Below are 14,500 nucleotides of genomic sequence, written 5' to 3' on the forward strand. Positions count from 1 at the left end.
TTTCAAAGCTTGTGACTTGGCGGGCTCAAGAATCGTGTTCATTTGAACCTTATTTGAGTGAGGTGGCAACACCGCTTATTTGACATTTGTTGGTGATGCCAGCCTATTCATAAAATTGACGTGGCTCTAAATTTTAGTGTTTAGGTGTATTAAGAGGCTGAAATTGCAATGCGAAAAGATTTGCACGCAATTGGTCCATTAAATTAAACGGTGAATCGGTGCTGGAACGGATTTAAGATATTCCGAGAAGTACGTAGCAAACACATCAGCGAAAATCGCTCAGTGAGTAAAAGAGAGCGAGAGTGGATTGGGTGTGCGAGATAGAGGCCGAGGCCCGCAAGGCAGCGCCGTTGTTCATTGTCAGCTACAAAAAAAATATATATATGTAATATAAATTTCGTTTGTTGCGTGCCAATTGGAAAAGAATTGTTAACAGAAACCGCCCCACTGCAACTGCAGACACAAAAGAAAGAGAATATATCAGTAGCAGTATCAGCATTAGGCAAAAACGCAGTGAAAAGTGTGTGCATGCTTCATCAGTCAATTAACGAAAGCAGAGCAAGAAGAAGAACCAACTACAAAGTGCAAGTGCTGGTCAAGTACATAAAGTGAAACACACACACACTCACACATACATACAGTAGAACACACGTTCCAACGCCCTTTTTCCAACGATCCCATTAGTTTGGCAACATTGACAACAAGAAAGGTAAGCTTAATATAAATGGGAAATGCCTTTCCACTATGTCTACGGGCCGGTGGCGACGACGACGACGACGTATAACGACGTCATCAACATTTGCTGATAGAGCCAATTTGCTTTGGTATTATGCATGCGAATAGTTGTTTTCCTTATCACATGGCCAATTGTCTGTGATAAAGCATTTCATTTTGCTGCTTATTAGCAACAGTAACAGCAACAGATCAGCATTCCAAGCCTCAACTCATGTCCATTGTCGCTTTTTCAGTTCAATAAACGCTTTATCAATTCCACCAGCGAATTCGTCTTCGCTTTTGTTCGCTTCCACGTAGCATGTAATACGTTCTTTAAAAAAAAAAATAAGTAAATTGAGAGAAAACAGTTATCTGCGGGCAGTCGAACTTTAAATACACTAAGATGCAGGCCAAAGCATTTACATTAGTGTTGGCAGATTATAATTAGCCAAACTGAACTAGTTCACGAATGTCAGTCAGCTATATTTATCTTATATACATACATATGCATATAATATTGTTCATGTTATCTAAATACATATATTCATAATTGCTGCCAAAACTCATATAAAATTAAAGTGACCTTATCTGTATATAAAAAAGAAGAGTGTTAATGTGATAAAAATTTGATAAGTAAGGGATCACGGCGCATCTAGAAATATTCACAGCTGAAGGGCTAAAAGCTTTCTATATAGCATTGAATTTGTTCTATATTTATGCTAATAATGTAATTTCAATGTTACATAGCGATTGACCAACCAATAGTACTCCATGTAAACGTGTTCATATAGTGTAAATTAGAGCTTTGTTCCATAAAAAGTTAACGTCAAAGAAATGAAATAAAATTCGATACGCAAAGTGCAATGCAAATGACAATTATTTAGTTCAGCTCAGTTCTCTTCGATGGCTGGCCGCAGCCACATTCGAAATTCAAAAGGTGTATAGACCTAGTACCGTTAGCTTGTGACCTTGGCCACTCACTCACCCAATATCATATAACATTTGTTGTTATTGATTAACACTCGATTTATTATTTAACTGAATAAAGAGTAAAAATGGCGCCAAGCTAAATAAACAATGCCTCTAATATGCATAGAATAGTTTTCAGGAAATGTGACATTAAAACTTGTTCATATCTATTTGCCCCAGTCTATTATAAAGCTTCTGTTCTCGTTCATTGTCTCGATTGTTGTTGTTGTTGTTATCTGAGCACGTTTGACAGCGATTATGCTAAGTGTTGAGTCAACTATTTCTGGCTTCATAAGGTTTTTGCCATTGAATTGATAAGATAAGACAACAACAACAACAACTACAACCATAATAATAGTAAGAACAGTTCTTCAATTGCTGCGACCTTCACGTACTGGCCTAACACATCAATTCGATAACGTTGATATGCTAACCGGCATTGCACGGCATAAAATGTAGACTGTTAAGACAATCAATCAATCTCTAAAGAACTCTGTACTAATATTTCCTTCTCTTATTCCATCTCTTTGCAGCTGCATTCCATGAATTAGAAGAATGTCAGCATACAATACAAATTTTGTGCCGGCGGCGTCAAATGGCAGCTTGGTAAATGGTCAGCAACAACTGCAACAGCAGCAGCAGCAACAATTGCAACAGCAACAACTCTACGTGCAACAGCAGCAGCAGCAGCAGCAACCACCGTCTCAGCAGCCACCGCCGCAGCAGCAGCAAAAATTGTTGCCCCCTCCAAAGCCACTGAATCAATTCCAGCAACAGCCAACGCAGTATCCAATAAATGCCACGCCCAGTGGCAACGCTCAGCTACCGCCGCCGCCTCAATTTAATAGCAATGTGATGAGCAAGTTTTTGCCACCAGCTTTGAGCAATGGTCCAGCAGCAGCGCCGCCAGCAACGACGCCGCTCAGCAATCTGCCCGCACACCTGCGTCCACCCACGCTAAACGGACCCACACCTGTCACTTCCACCACAACAACAGTAGCAGGAGCGGCAGCACCAGGAACACCTGTAACCAATGGCAGCAATGGTGCATTGAGTGCCAACTCCTCGCGCACGGCATCGCCTGGCCTGGTTAACGCCGACTCGGCCAGGTCGCAGTATGCGGCGGCTCCGTTGGGCAGCTATGCACCCAAGCCGGCGCAACAAGTCCAAGGTCCACCGGTGTCTGCTCAGCAGTCGTTCACTGGTCAACTGCCTGTCACGTTAGCGACGTCAGGAACGATGACCCCGCAGCTGTCCGGCAGTCAGATGGTTTCAACGATGAGTCAGGCTGGCTCCACAATGCTGACATCGCCACCACCACAACAACAACAACAACAACAGCAGCAACAGCAACAACCAAAGCTGCAGCAATCAGCCACTCAAGTGTCCAACTTGACAAGCAGCATGCAGAGCATGAGCATGAATCCGAATCCTCTGAACGGGCCCGGCTCTGGGCAATCCTTGGCGCGTAAGGACTACCGCGGCGTCTCCAGCCTGTCTGGCTCCGCGCAACAATTGCAAACCTCGAGTGCGAATACTTTGCTGGCAGGGACCGGACCGGCGCCTAGTCTACCCAATTCCATGGCCGCCATGGTGCCACCATTCAATGCCAATGCGCCCAGCAACAAAAGTCAGGCGAGTGTGTTTGGCGGCGGCGTGACGCCAGCGCCCAAATTGGCCACGCGACCAATGCCACCAACGGAGCAGAAGCTGCCCTACGGCGTGCCAGCGCCTGCGCCAGCTGGACCGGAACCCAACAACAATGCGCCGCGTGCAGTGCAGCCTGGAATGCCGCCAGCAGCGCAACGGCCGCCGCTCTGGCAGTCAGGCGTGGCTGCCATGCCCGCCAATGCTGTGATGCAGAGTGCTCCGCAGGGATTTATGCCGCCGCCGCTGCCAACCAGTCAGAATATGCCATCGCAGGTGCAGCTGCCGCCCTTTGGACCGCCACCAACAGCGGATCGGCCACAGCAGCAACAGCAACAACAGCAGCAGCAATATCCTCAGCAGCAGCCGCAGCAATATCCATATAAGCAAGCTTTTCCACCACAGCAGCAGCAACAGCAGCTGCCAGCTCCCGGCGTGTTCGGAGCACAGCAGCAGCAGCATGGCAACGCACCGCTGCAGTATCAGGCGCAGCAGCAGCCGCTGAGCGTGGCACAGCAGGGCTTTAGTCGGCTGTGGGGTCAGGACACAATTGATCTGATGCAAAACAGGCATATTCTGTCGCCAGCCACGATTGCGCCGCCCAAGGTGGTGCTGCACAATCAGTTCCACGAGTCCATCAACTGCAGTGGCAGCATCATACGGTGCACCCTGACCAAGATCCCGGAAAGCAATTCGCTGCTGCAAAAGTCACGCCTGCCCTTGGGCATAGTCATTCATCCATTTCGAGATGTCAACGTAAGACCATTGACTAGAAATATAAAGTGGGGCATTTGTTAATATCTAAATATCTATCTACTCCACAGAGCCTGCCCGTGATACAGTGCGTCAATATAGTGCGCTGCCGCCTGTGCCGCACCTACATCAATCCGTTTGTCTACTTCGTGGACAGCAAAATGTGGAAATGCAATCTCTGCTATCGCGTCAACGAGCGTAAGTTAAAGGAAGCTCGCCATTTGATTATAATGATGAATGTTAATGTTCTCTTCTCTGCTCTGCTCGTAGTGCCCGAGGACTTCCAGTTTGATCCGGCTACAAAGACGTACGGCGATGTGACACGACGACCCGAGGTGCGATCCAGCACTATTGAATTCATTGCGCCATCGGAATACATGTTGCGTCCACCCCAGCCGGCGATGTATTTGTTCCTGTTCGATGTGTCGATTATAGCGCAACAGAGCGGCTATCTGGAGACGGCATGCTCGGTGCTGAATCGCCATTTGGATGAGATGCCGGGCGATGCGCGCACCCAAGTGGGTTTCTTATGCTACGACAGCTTCGTGCACTTCTACAGCATGGCTGAGGGCCTGAATCAGCCGCATGAGATGACGCTGCTGGATATTGATGATCCCTTTCTGCCGCGTCCCGACAGTCTGTTGGTCAATCTCAAGGAGTGCAAGGAACTGGTTAGGGATCTGCTGAAGCAACTGCCCAAACGCTTTGCTCACACCCATGATCCTGGCTCGGCGCTGGGCGCGGCCCTTCAGGTGGCCTTCAAATTGATGGTAAGCAGACTTAGCAACTATCAAATGGGAAGTGTACTCTATATAATTTGCTTTCCACAGCAAGCATCTGGTGGACGCATAACGGTGTTTCAATCGTGCCTTCCCAACAAGGGACCCGGAGCGCTAGAACCGCGCGAAGATCCCAACAATCGCTCGGCCAAGGACGTGCCGCATCTGAATCCAGCGACAGATTTCTATAAGCGTTTCGCTCTGGAGTGCTCCGGCTATCAGATTGCAGTCGACCTGTTTCTGATGAACCAACAGTATAGCGATATGGCCACCATATGTAAGTGTTCTCAAATCGGATCGAATTCTGACACTCATTTGATTTCATTTTTTGCAGCTGGCGTTAGCAAACACAGTGGTGGCTGCGTGCATCACTTTCCCCTGTTCCAGAAGACCAAACAGCATATGGTGGACTCGTTTAAGCACTGCTTCAAGCGCTATCTGACCCGCAAGATTGGCTTCGAGGCGGTGATGCGTTTGCGTTGTACACGCGGCCTGCAGGTGCACACATTCCATGGCAACTTCTTTGTGCGCAGCACGGATCTGTTGTCGCTGCCCAATGTCAATCCGGATGCAGGCTATGGCATGCAAATATCGTACGAGGAGAGCCTCACCGATGTGAAGACGATTTGCTTCCAGGCCGCGCTGCTCTATACGAACAGCGAGGGCGAGCGACGCATTCGTGTTCATACTATATGTCTCCCGGTGACTGCATCCCTGCCCGAGGTAATGCATTCAGCTGATACGGAAGCCATCATTGGATTGCTCTCCAAAATGGCCGTTGATCGTTCAACAACGTCCAGTCTATCGGATGCCAGGGACGCCTTTATCAATGCGACCATCGACGTGTTCAATGCATTTAAGATTGCACAAAATCTTCCCTCCGGCCAGAGTGGTCAGTTGATAGCACCACGTAGCTTGGCCCTGCTGCCGCTTTACATTCTGGCGCTGCTCAAGCATGTAAGAAGCTTTATCCATTGCGCAATCAATTGTTGGTTGTCAATTAATTGTTGTTTCCTTGCCGTTTTAGCCCGCATTTCGCGTGGGCACCAGCACGCGTCTGGATGATCGCGTCTTTGCCATGGACAACATGAAAACGTTGCCACTGGACCAGCTCATGAAGTATATCTATCCCGAGCTGTACAAAATCGATGCACTCGTCTACCATGTGCGCAACTCTAACATAAGCTCCACGCAGGACGATGATTACGACGATGACGAGCTGCTACCGGAGATGCAACGTCTTCAGCTATCTGCGGAACAGTAAGGCCTAAGCCTTAAGAGAATCATCTGAACGTATTGCTAACAATTGTATTTCATTTATAACTTTCAGTCTGGACTCACGTTCGATATTCCTGATGGATTGCGGCACACTGATAATGATCTATGTGGGCCTCAATGTACCCACTGATGTGCTGGAAGCTCTGCTGGGTAAGTCGCAGCGAAAATTGACAGATAATTTCCATTAATTAATCATTCTCATTCGCAGGCATAAGGTCGACGGCGGAATTACCAGATTACGTATATGGTCTGCCGAACGTAGTCAGCGCCGAGAGCGATGCTCTGAAACGTTTTATAATGCGACTGAATTACGATAAGCCCTATCCGCCTCTAGTGCAAATTATCAGGTAAGTCTGACTCAATCAATTCAATCTAGAATATTCATTCTAATTATGCTCTCTTGCAGGGATACGAGCACTGCTAAGGCGCAGTTTATTGAGAGATTAACGGACGATCGTAGTGAATCTAGTTTGTCATATTATGAATTTTTGCAACACATTCGGGCTCAGGTTAAATAGTACATAAGTCGAGAACCCTACTACTACTGTATACAACATAAATACGAGTTTCTTCGAACTTAAAAACATCAAGAAAAGAAAAGTAATAACTCTGGTGACTAAAGATAGACAGACAGAGCAGGCCAGGCGGGCGATGCGGCAACCAGCTAAGATTCATATTAAGTACATTCATACAGCCCCCTCCCCGATACAAAGATATGTGCATAAGACAAGTAAACAAGTGAACGTGAACTATATTAACTAGAACTAAGTCACATCTAGAGTTCTAAAAGAAAAAGCGTAAAGATATGATAACATAAATCAAATAGTTGTCACCCGCGGTATAGATAATTTATAAAGTGCATGTATTTATTTATTTGTTGATTTTTTGCACTTAAAAAAAATATTAAAAAAAAAAAAAAAAGGAAAACAATACAAGAAAAATCACAGACACATCTTGAAAATAATTTACAATTTCAATAAAAATAAAATCAATAAAAGGCAAAACGCTGTCACAATATATATTTTAGTTCTCGTAGCCTGCAAATACTAGTTAGAAGAGCGATGAGCATAGTTATTTATTATAGAAATCAATCCAAATTGTATATTGTTTTTAGTCACATGTGCTTTGCGTTTCCAAAAAACAAAGACTTACGAAAACCATTTTTTTTTTTTTTAATTTTTGATTCTGTTTCCCAATCTTAACAGTTAGTTTCTTGCTTGTTATTGCCTTAGCTTCAGCTGTTTTTTCATAGTATTTATTTTCCAAATAATAATTTTATATATAGCTATCGATAAGGTATTGGATTGACATAACGATGGTATATGTGTGCAGTTAGTTCGTTATAACTTATGTAGTTAGCCAACTTATATTTCAATGTTTGTACTGGGAATAGTAGGTATATTTAACTGGTATTGCGTGAGAATGCATTGGACTGCTAAGGAATGTTTGTCTTAAGCTTAAAAGTTAATAGATATTTCTATATATATCTATATATATATAATATGCATAATATATAAAAGACAAAAACTAAAATGCAAATCTAGGTAATTCAAGAAATCACATGCAAAACACCTTTTCTACGATTCAAGGAATTGCGAATAATCAATTGATTGCATTGAAATGTATTAAACAAGCGAGCGAAATAAATAAACATATGTTGTACTATATACTATAAATCATATACCATACATATAGAAAACAAAAATAAAATTTTAAATAAAGCAAAACCCTGCTGTTTATTAAAATAATTTAACATAGTATATTTAGGAATATTTTATAAAAACAAAATCTTTTTGTTTGGGTCTTGTTTCATAGACCTGCATATGGAAACTTCATATAACTTAACAGTCCGAAGCCACATTGGTCCAGTTAATACCGCAGAATAAAATAAATTCAAATCCAAATAATGTATTATTCCAAATAATAGTATTGTTCCATGATGATTTCGTATGAAGCAATTCCAGGCTTATCAAATTAAAACTCATGTCAGTGTAACTATCATTTGTTGATTCTGAATTCCAGGTACTTTTTTGTTGAGTTAATATAAATTAGTTAATCTTATTGAATGATTATAAGCACGCATCCCAGCTGAGTCGATTTCTAAAAAATAAATAAGATTGAGTTTTTCGTAAATTTGAAATTCACGATATACGTTACGGATTGAAGAAAGGTGAACGCGGTGCATATTTGGGTTTCGCTGATATTATACGTGTGATTATCTTGAGTTCCTTTTGTATCGGAGGCTGTGCTGTGCCATCTTTAACATTGTGTGCCATTTGTTTGTGCTTTTCCAAGTAATCAGAACCTATGTAAATATCACTACACTTATCGCACTTGAAGCGATTTCCAGCCTCGATCTCTTTTTTGATCAGATGTGTTCCATGAAAACGTTTTATGTGCTTCTTCAATTCCTCCTCGGAGCGTAAACCCCTGCCACACACATCACAGTTGTAATATTTCAGAGCTGGATTTTCAGTGATCTCTATGGAATGGTTTTGTAAATGATCCTGCAGCTCATCAATGTCCGTGTAAAGTTTCTGGCAAAGAAAACACTTTATGCCATACTTATAAGAATCGATCTCCTCATTTTCCATTTCGAATTGACCACTTGAGATGACAATTTGATTTATCGAATTCGATAACAATTTTGAGCGCAGTCCATCGAATTGCGTCTGCAATGGAATCAGTGTTCTAAATCAATCAATAATGCTATACACTTATACAGTTTGAAATCTTATAATTATACCAAACTTGGGTGTATATTGAGCTCCATACTGCTGCCAAGTCCTATATTATGTTGGTTAGGTTATGTAATATGTTTTCGTGTAATTGCGAATAGAGCAGAACAAACTATTCCGCAGCTCTGTTCTCGTCGCCTGACAGATTAGAACTGCACACAAGACTAACGGAACCGCGTTGCAAGCGATAAGAGCATCTCACTTGAGTCGCTAAATGTGAGCTTGTTTTTTTGTGAGCCTGTGCGGTTGGTTGTGTGTGTGTGCGTATTTTGGGTAGAACATGTGTGGTAAAGGAGACACTTGAAACGGGAATATGACCACCAGCAAGGGTTTTTTTAAATCTATTTTTACTGGTCAAATAACTGTGTGCAGATGTATGCATATACATACATACATATGCATGTGTATCTTATTTTAGTTATTTTCAAGTATCATATGGTAAGCGCATTTCATCATATTCCAAGCGTATTTCTTTAACGGAATTTTAGAATGTGCCATGTGTATACACATATATACATACATATGTATTTATGTTTATGTGTATATCTATATTTTGTTGTTTATATATATATATATATTTTTTTTTTTTTTTAATTATTAATAATTTGATTAGTCTATAATAATACAATCCTATATTATTATTAAATCATCTTTAATTCAATGATATAATTAACAACAAAACGATCATTTTGCATATTTCAGATTCCTCCTTTATGCATAGATATTTACATGTCTGTATGTATTGACATTTCTTTGGCAAGAAAATATATATACACACATACATACATATATAAATTCTTTGCCTAAATTTCTATAGCTATGTAATTCTATTACAAGGTTGGTATGATTATAATTATGATATGGCACTAACAATTCTTGAATGAATTTGAATATCCAATATTTTCCCGTTGTATTTAAAAATTTCCATTGTCCTTATATTTAAGTAAAGCCGAGTATTTCATATAACACGCAACATATATGTATTTCATAACAGTTGTGTGATTATGATATGATTGTGCTATTTCAACATTCAAAATTCTTGAAAAGCAAAAAAAAATTTTTTTGAATAAAAATGTTCTGCTTCCTTTCATTTAAATTGGTTGACAGTTCTTTTTTTTTTTACTCTCGTTTATCTTATAGCAAAAATTAAAGCCAAATATTTCATCGATCACGAAACATGTATTACACAACACAAGATATATGGATATTTTGTAAACTATACTTACTGAAATTAGATTAAGTTTTCCCGTCGCTGCTGTTGCTCCGTTGGGGCTCAGATATCAACTGAATGACTTTTAAATGTAATTGGAATTGTAATAACTTTTTCTGCCGATTCAGCAAAAGGTTTGAGTTTCCTTTTATACGAATAAGTAATGCTGAGCATGCTTTGTTTATTATTTTTGCGCAGCTCGAATTTCTTAGCCTTTTGCAAATTTTGCCTTATCAACAGAGTGTCTTACAACACTTATTTCGAATTGCCTTTTCGAAATTCAGCACAATTTGAAAATATTCAAGTGATTGTGCGAACGCTTATCAGCTTATTTATGATCATAAATATTATAATATTAATACTATATAAAGACACATACATACATGTCTTAAGATCTACTGTACGGCAGCTATGCTGTCCAGGAATATTTTTAAAAGATAACCTTAAACGTATTTCACAGAAAAATATTAAATATTAACTTAGGTATTCAAATTTATAAATACGTATACATCTATTCTATATAAGCATCATTGTCGATCCAGAGGTTACTGAAAGATAACGATTTCATTTTTGTTTTTAATGACTTGAATTCATTTGCAGATTGCTTGGACACTCACGGATTGAAGTGGGGAGAACGCAGTGGGTATTTTCGCTTTGTAAGCGGTTTCATAGTTGGATTCTGCGTCTCTGATGCTGCGGATGTATCAGGCGGCAAGTACTTGGACGCTGTCTCTGTGGCCGGATTGTAGTTGGCTGCGGCAACGGCATTAAACATTTTTGTGCTCCAGACACAACGTTGCGGCCTTTCGGAACTTGATACCGACGGCGTAGTCTGCACAGCCTCGTCCAGCGGATTTGTGCAAGGCTGTGGGCCGTGCTTGTAGCGGATGTGCTTTTGGAGGAAACATTCGCGTTTGTAGCTCTTCCGGCATATATGACATTTATATGAAGTTCCGGCCAACCATCTACCATGGTTTTCGTTGGGATGTTGTGTGTGATGTAGTCGCTGATGCAGCTTCAAGGATGCTTTGCAGATGTACAGTTTGCCGCACTTATCGCAGGCGACTTGAGTCGTTTTCACCTGTTGCGGCTGTTGTTGCTGTTGGTGTGGCTCTTGTGACTGCGGCGGAGCCTTCTCAACAAATCCGTTACGATTGCCTTGATCAGTGGCATAGGTTGGAGGAAATGGATAGAGATTGGGTACATGTGTAGCGCCTTGCCGTAGGTGTATGAGTAATTGGCTGGCATGCATGGTCAGGTGATCACGCAGTTGTTTGATGTCATGGAATGGCCGCTTGCACAGATAACAGGGTATTTGCACCTCAAAGTTTGAGTTGGGGCATGTATTCTGTGTCAGCATAGCTGTCAGGATGGGCATTTGTGTGTGTTGCGTGTGCGTCTCCTCTGGCGATAATGGTGGCGTGGCCAATAAGGAAGCCATTGTGTCCACATTTTGATTAGGACTCCACTTGGTGTCGATAATTGTCTGTTGGCCCCCAGGTGGAAGTATGGTACCGATATACTCTACATCATCATCGCTTTCATCGTTGTGCAACGTTGAAGCGGGACTTTTGGGCAATTCGAATTTTGTGCTCATCTGCATTCAAATATCCAAATTAAACGTTTACATATGTATATAAATATTTGTACTATTTGTTTGACTGTCATAAATTAGTTATGGATAATTGTTGAAACTTACAGGTTGGTAATCCATCTTATGAAAATCTAATCGCACCAAATTACTTTAATTTAATTCAATTATCGCCAACTCCTTGTTCACTACATGAGAAACGCCAAGTCCGAGCTGCATTCATCTAGAAACTTCACAACGAACTGAGCTCGGCATTTCCTCATTTGGTCTCTTTTATATTTCACACACATGCACACACACACTGGCATACGCAAATGTACTCTCACGCTCGGACCAACATGCTCGTAGCTCAACAGAAACTCAACGCATACATATACATATTTATGTATGTATGCATTTGTGTGTGTCAATGATCCAAGACGTTTTTTTTTGTTTAGTTCTCTATCCTTGCTTTATCCATTATTTCTACGTTCGTTCTCTCGTGCTTGAAACGAAGACGGTCTACAGAGCAAGAAAACTAAAATTGTCACACACGATGGTAGCTGTTATTTGTATTGCTCTTTGCCAAATTATGTATACATACATATATGAAAATATGTATGTATGTTTGTATATACATATATACAAATGTATACATACATATGCAAATTATTATTTAAGGTGCAGCAATGAGATTTCTAGATTTACTTTTTCCTTTTGAGCATTCGCCAACATGCACGCATACATGTACATATGTATGTATGTACATAAAAGTGTGTACATATGTACATATGTTTGTATGTGCATACATATTTGTGTATGTATGTACATATTTATATATGTATGTATGTATGCGTATAGTTTGAGTTGAGTATTCAATATTTTCTTTGAGAGTCAAGTGCTCTTTATTTGATCGTCAAAGCACAACTGCTCTGAACTCTACTATAATGTAGATTCTAAGTTCTGTTTCCGTCTTATTCGTATTTGTATGCAAGATAAGCCGAGGACAGCGGAAGGCAAGGAAATGGCAAACGTTTGCTTTGGAATTCTCATATTTCGGCATTTTCTAAAAGTGAACCTGCGATATTGTTAATTTGGTTTCTGCGTTGAAATGTCAAGAGTGCAGCTGCGGCTGTTGCTATATACAATTTGAGAGCCCTATGGCACTTTGTTCATAAAATACATGAATTCCCACTTTAGTCATTTTGGCTCATTCATGGTAATAGAAACTTCCTATTAGGAAATGACGCTAATGGCGTAGCTCGCGCACTGATTACGTTAATCGGCATTGACATACAGCTGGTTGCTATGACACTGCGGAAAGCTAGCTCTCTTAGGGAAGGATACATACAGACATAAAAACGATTCGTTTGCATATGTATTTATACATACTTACATATATATTTGCATAAACATGTAAGTATGTAGATATTCATGCGAAATGCGTTGATTGCTTAAACGTATAAGAGATGATGTCGATTTATAGAAAATAGTGCATACATTTAAGCGTAATATTTAAGCTCGCATTCGTAGAAGATTTCATCAAAGCAATTTTACTGATTGTCTTTATGGGTGCTGAATAATGCTGAAGCCTGCGCTTGGAAAGTAAGCAATTATTGTTAAAATATATACTAAAAGTATAACACATTTATAACTGTTTGTTTGTAGTAATTTTAACCCTTTTTTAACAGACGACCAACGATGAATGTAAATGTACATATGTACATACATATGTACATAAGTATGCCCATATGTGTTCATGTCGACGCAGGTACGCGACATTTATTGTTTTAATGCACACACTAGCATGTTTGTTTGAGAGTCTGCAGGCAAAGAGAAACAGTAAGCGCGATATGAATTCTTAATGCGCATTATAGATTATGAGAGTGTGACGTCACACCTGTTGGTTGATAACAAGTTATGCATTGACTAAGCAGCCATGGCATTTGAAGGATTTTGTTGTGAATGAAAATAGAATCAAATTCATTCATGTTCCAGCATGTTATATGTACATATGTGTGTATATACACATACAGAATAAACAATGCTGAGCATGCATCATGTTATCTTCCACTAAGTAATAAAAATGTCATCCCTTAGCTGATAAAATTGTAAAATGAGCCTCGCCAACGACGCAAAGTACTAGAAAGGGACACTTATGTAAACATGTGTGGATGGTAAAAATGATCCTTCCAGTTCTTGGAAATAATTTTAAGATGCTCATGTTAGGTATATAAGACTTGTATTTTATGTGAATAAAGGAGTTCAAATCTTGAATTCCGTAAATGTAGAGGCGGTTTTATTTAAGAGAGATAAACAAACATTCAATTTGTGTATTTCATATTTAATTTTTTATTTATTTCTTGTTCTTTAGTGTTTCAGAAAAATTTGTTAAACGAACTAACTACGATTACAATTTATATATAATTATGTATATGCATATTGATAAAACATATTTATATGTATGTATATTTAGAGCTTTTAGGCTAATTGCTTATAATTTATGGCCGTGTATTAAAATATTTACAGTTCTCATTTTTAGCCCAATTAAATTTTCCGTATGCCTGAGATAAACGAGAGTTTAAAATAAAATTCCAATGCTCTTAACTATTTACAGTATATGTATATGCATATATTACTATAATATGTTGTTAAATTCTAATTAGTCGATTGACATAAAATTAAAGCTAATGAATATCGGTAATTTAAATCGATTGCCTACATCGACTTTTACATTCTCATTTAATTCAACTAAGCAATGAAATGATATATGTATGTATGTGTGGGTGTTGACTACGTTACAAAGTGTTCACTGTAGTTGCATCTACATATGCCTGCACCT

General features: G+C 40.1%; 3 protein-coding genes across 6 annotated transcripts; 1 reads left to right on the plus strand and 2 right to left on the minus strand.

The window, feature by feature from the left end:
* Positions 1 to 103: 103 nt before the first annotated feature.
* Positions 104 to 7,432, plus strand: LOC6579398 (protein transport protein Sec24A). 3 transcript variants are annotated; one of them, XM_032730283.2, is made up of 10 exons: positions 104 to 709; positions 2,217 to 4,086; positions 4,155 to 4,281; positions 4,354 to 4,853; positions 4,914 to 5,139; positions 5,197 to 5,819; positions 5,890 to 6,122; positions 6,193 to 6,290; positions 6,349 to 6,487; positions 6,547 to 7,432. In XM_032730283.2, exons 2-10 carry the CDS (start codon positions 2,239 to 2,241, stop codon positions 6,656 to 6,658), a joined length of 3,906 nt encoding a protein of 1,301 aa, XP_032586174.1. In that variant the 5' UTR covers positions 104 to 709; positions 2,217 to 2,238; the 3' UTR covers positions 6,659 to 7,432. The 3 variants fall into 3 exon arrangements, with proteins under 3 accessions (XP_032586174.1, XP_032586175.1, XP_032586176.1); XM_032730284.2 differs by having other exon boundaries at positions 104 to 282; XM_032730285.2 differs by having other exon boundaries at positions 104 to 249.
* A 443-nt stretch (positions 7,433 to 7,875) lies between these two features.
* On the minus strand, positions 7,876 to 9,043 carry LOC6579399 (uncharacterized zinc finger protein CG12744). 2 transcript variants are annotated; one of them, XM_002005259.4, is made up of 3 exons: positions 8,887 to 9,043; positions 8,293 to 8,812; positions 7,876 to 8,240 (listed from the first exon to the last, which is right to left on the minus strand). In XM_002005259.4, the coding sequence occupies exons 1-2, from the start codon at positions 8,911 to 8,913 to the stop codon at positions 8,294 to 8,296; spliced, it is 546 nt and encodes a 181-aa protein (XP_002005295.2). In that variant the 5' UTR covers positions 8,914 to 9,043; the 3' UTR covers positions 7,876 to 8,240; position 8,293. The 2 variants fall into 2 exon arrangements, with proteins under 2 accessions (XP_002005295.2, XP_015019139.1); XM_015163653.3 differs by having other exon boundaries at positions 8,298 to 8,812; positions 8,887 to 9,041.
* A 1,186-nt stretch (positions 9,044 to 10,229) lies between these two features.
* LOC6579400 (zinc finger protein 583) lies at positions 10,230 to 11,939 on the minus strand. Its single transcript, XM_002005260.4, has 3 exons — positions 11,788 to 11,939; positions 10,706 to 11,685; positions 10,230 to 10,636 (listed from the first exon to the last, which is right to left on the minus strand). Exons 1-3 carry the CDS (start codon positions 11,800 to 11,802, stop codon positions 10,600 to 10,602), a joined length of 1,032 nt encoding a protein of 343 aa, XP_002005296.2. The 5' UTR covers positions 11,803 to 11,939; the 3' UTR covers positions 10,230 to 10,599.
* Between the last annotated feature and the right edge of the window lie 2,561 nt (positions 11,940 to 14,500).

This window comes from Drosophila mojavensis, unplaced genomic scaffold (assembly GCF_018153725.1).
Source record: "Drosophila mojavensis isolate 15081-1352.22 unplaced genomic scaffold, ASM1815372v1 contig_80, whole genome shotgun sequence".
Lineage (NCBI taxonomy): Eukaryota > Metazoa > Arthropoda > Insecta > Diptera > Drosophilidae > Drosophila > Drosophila mojavensis.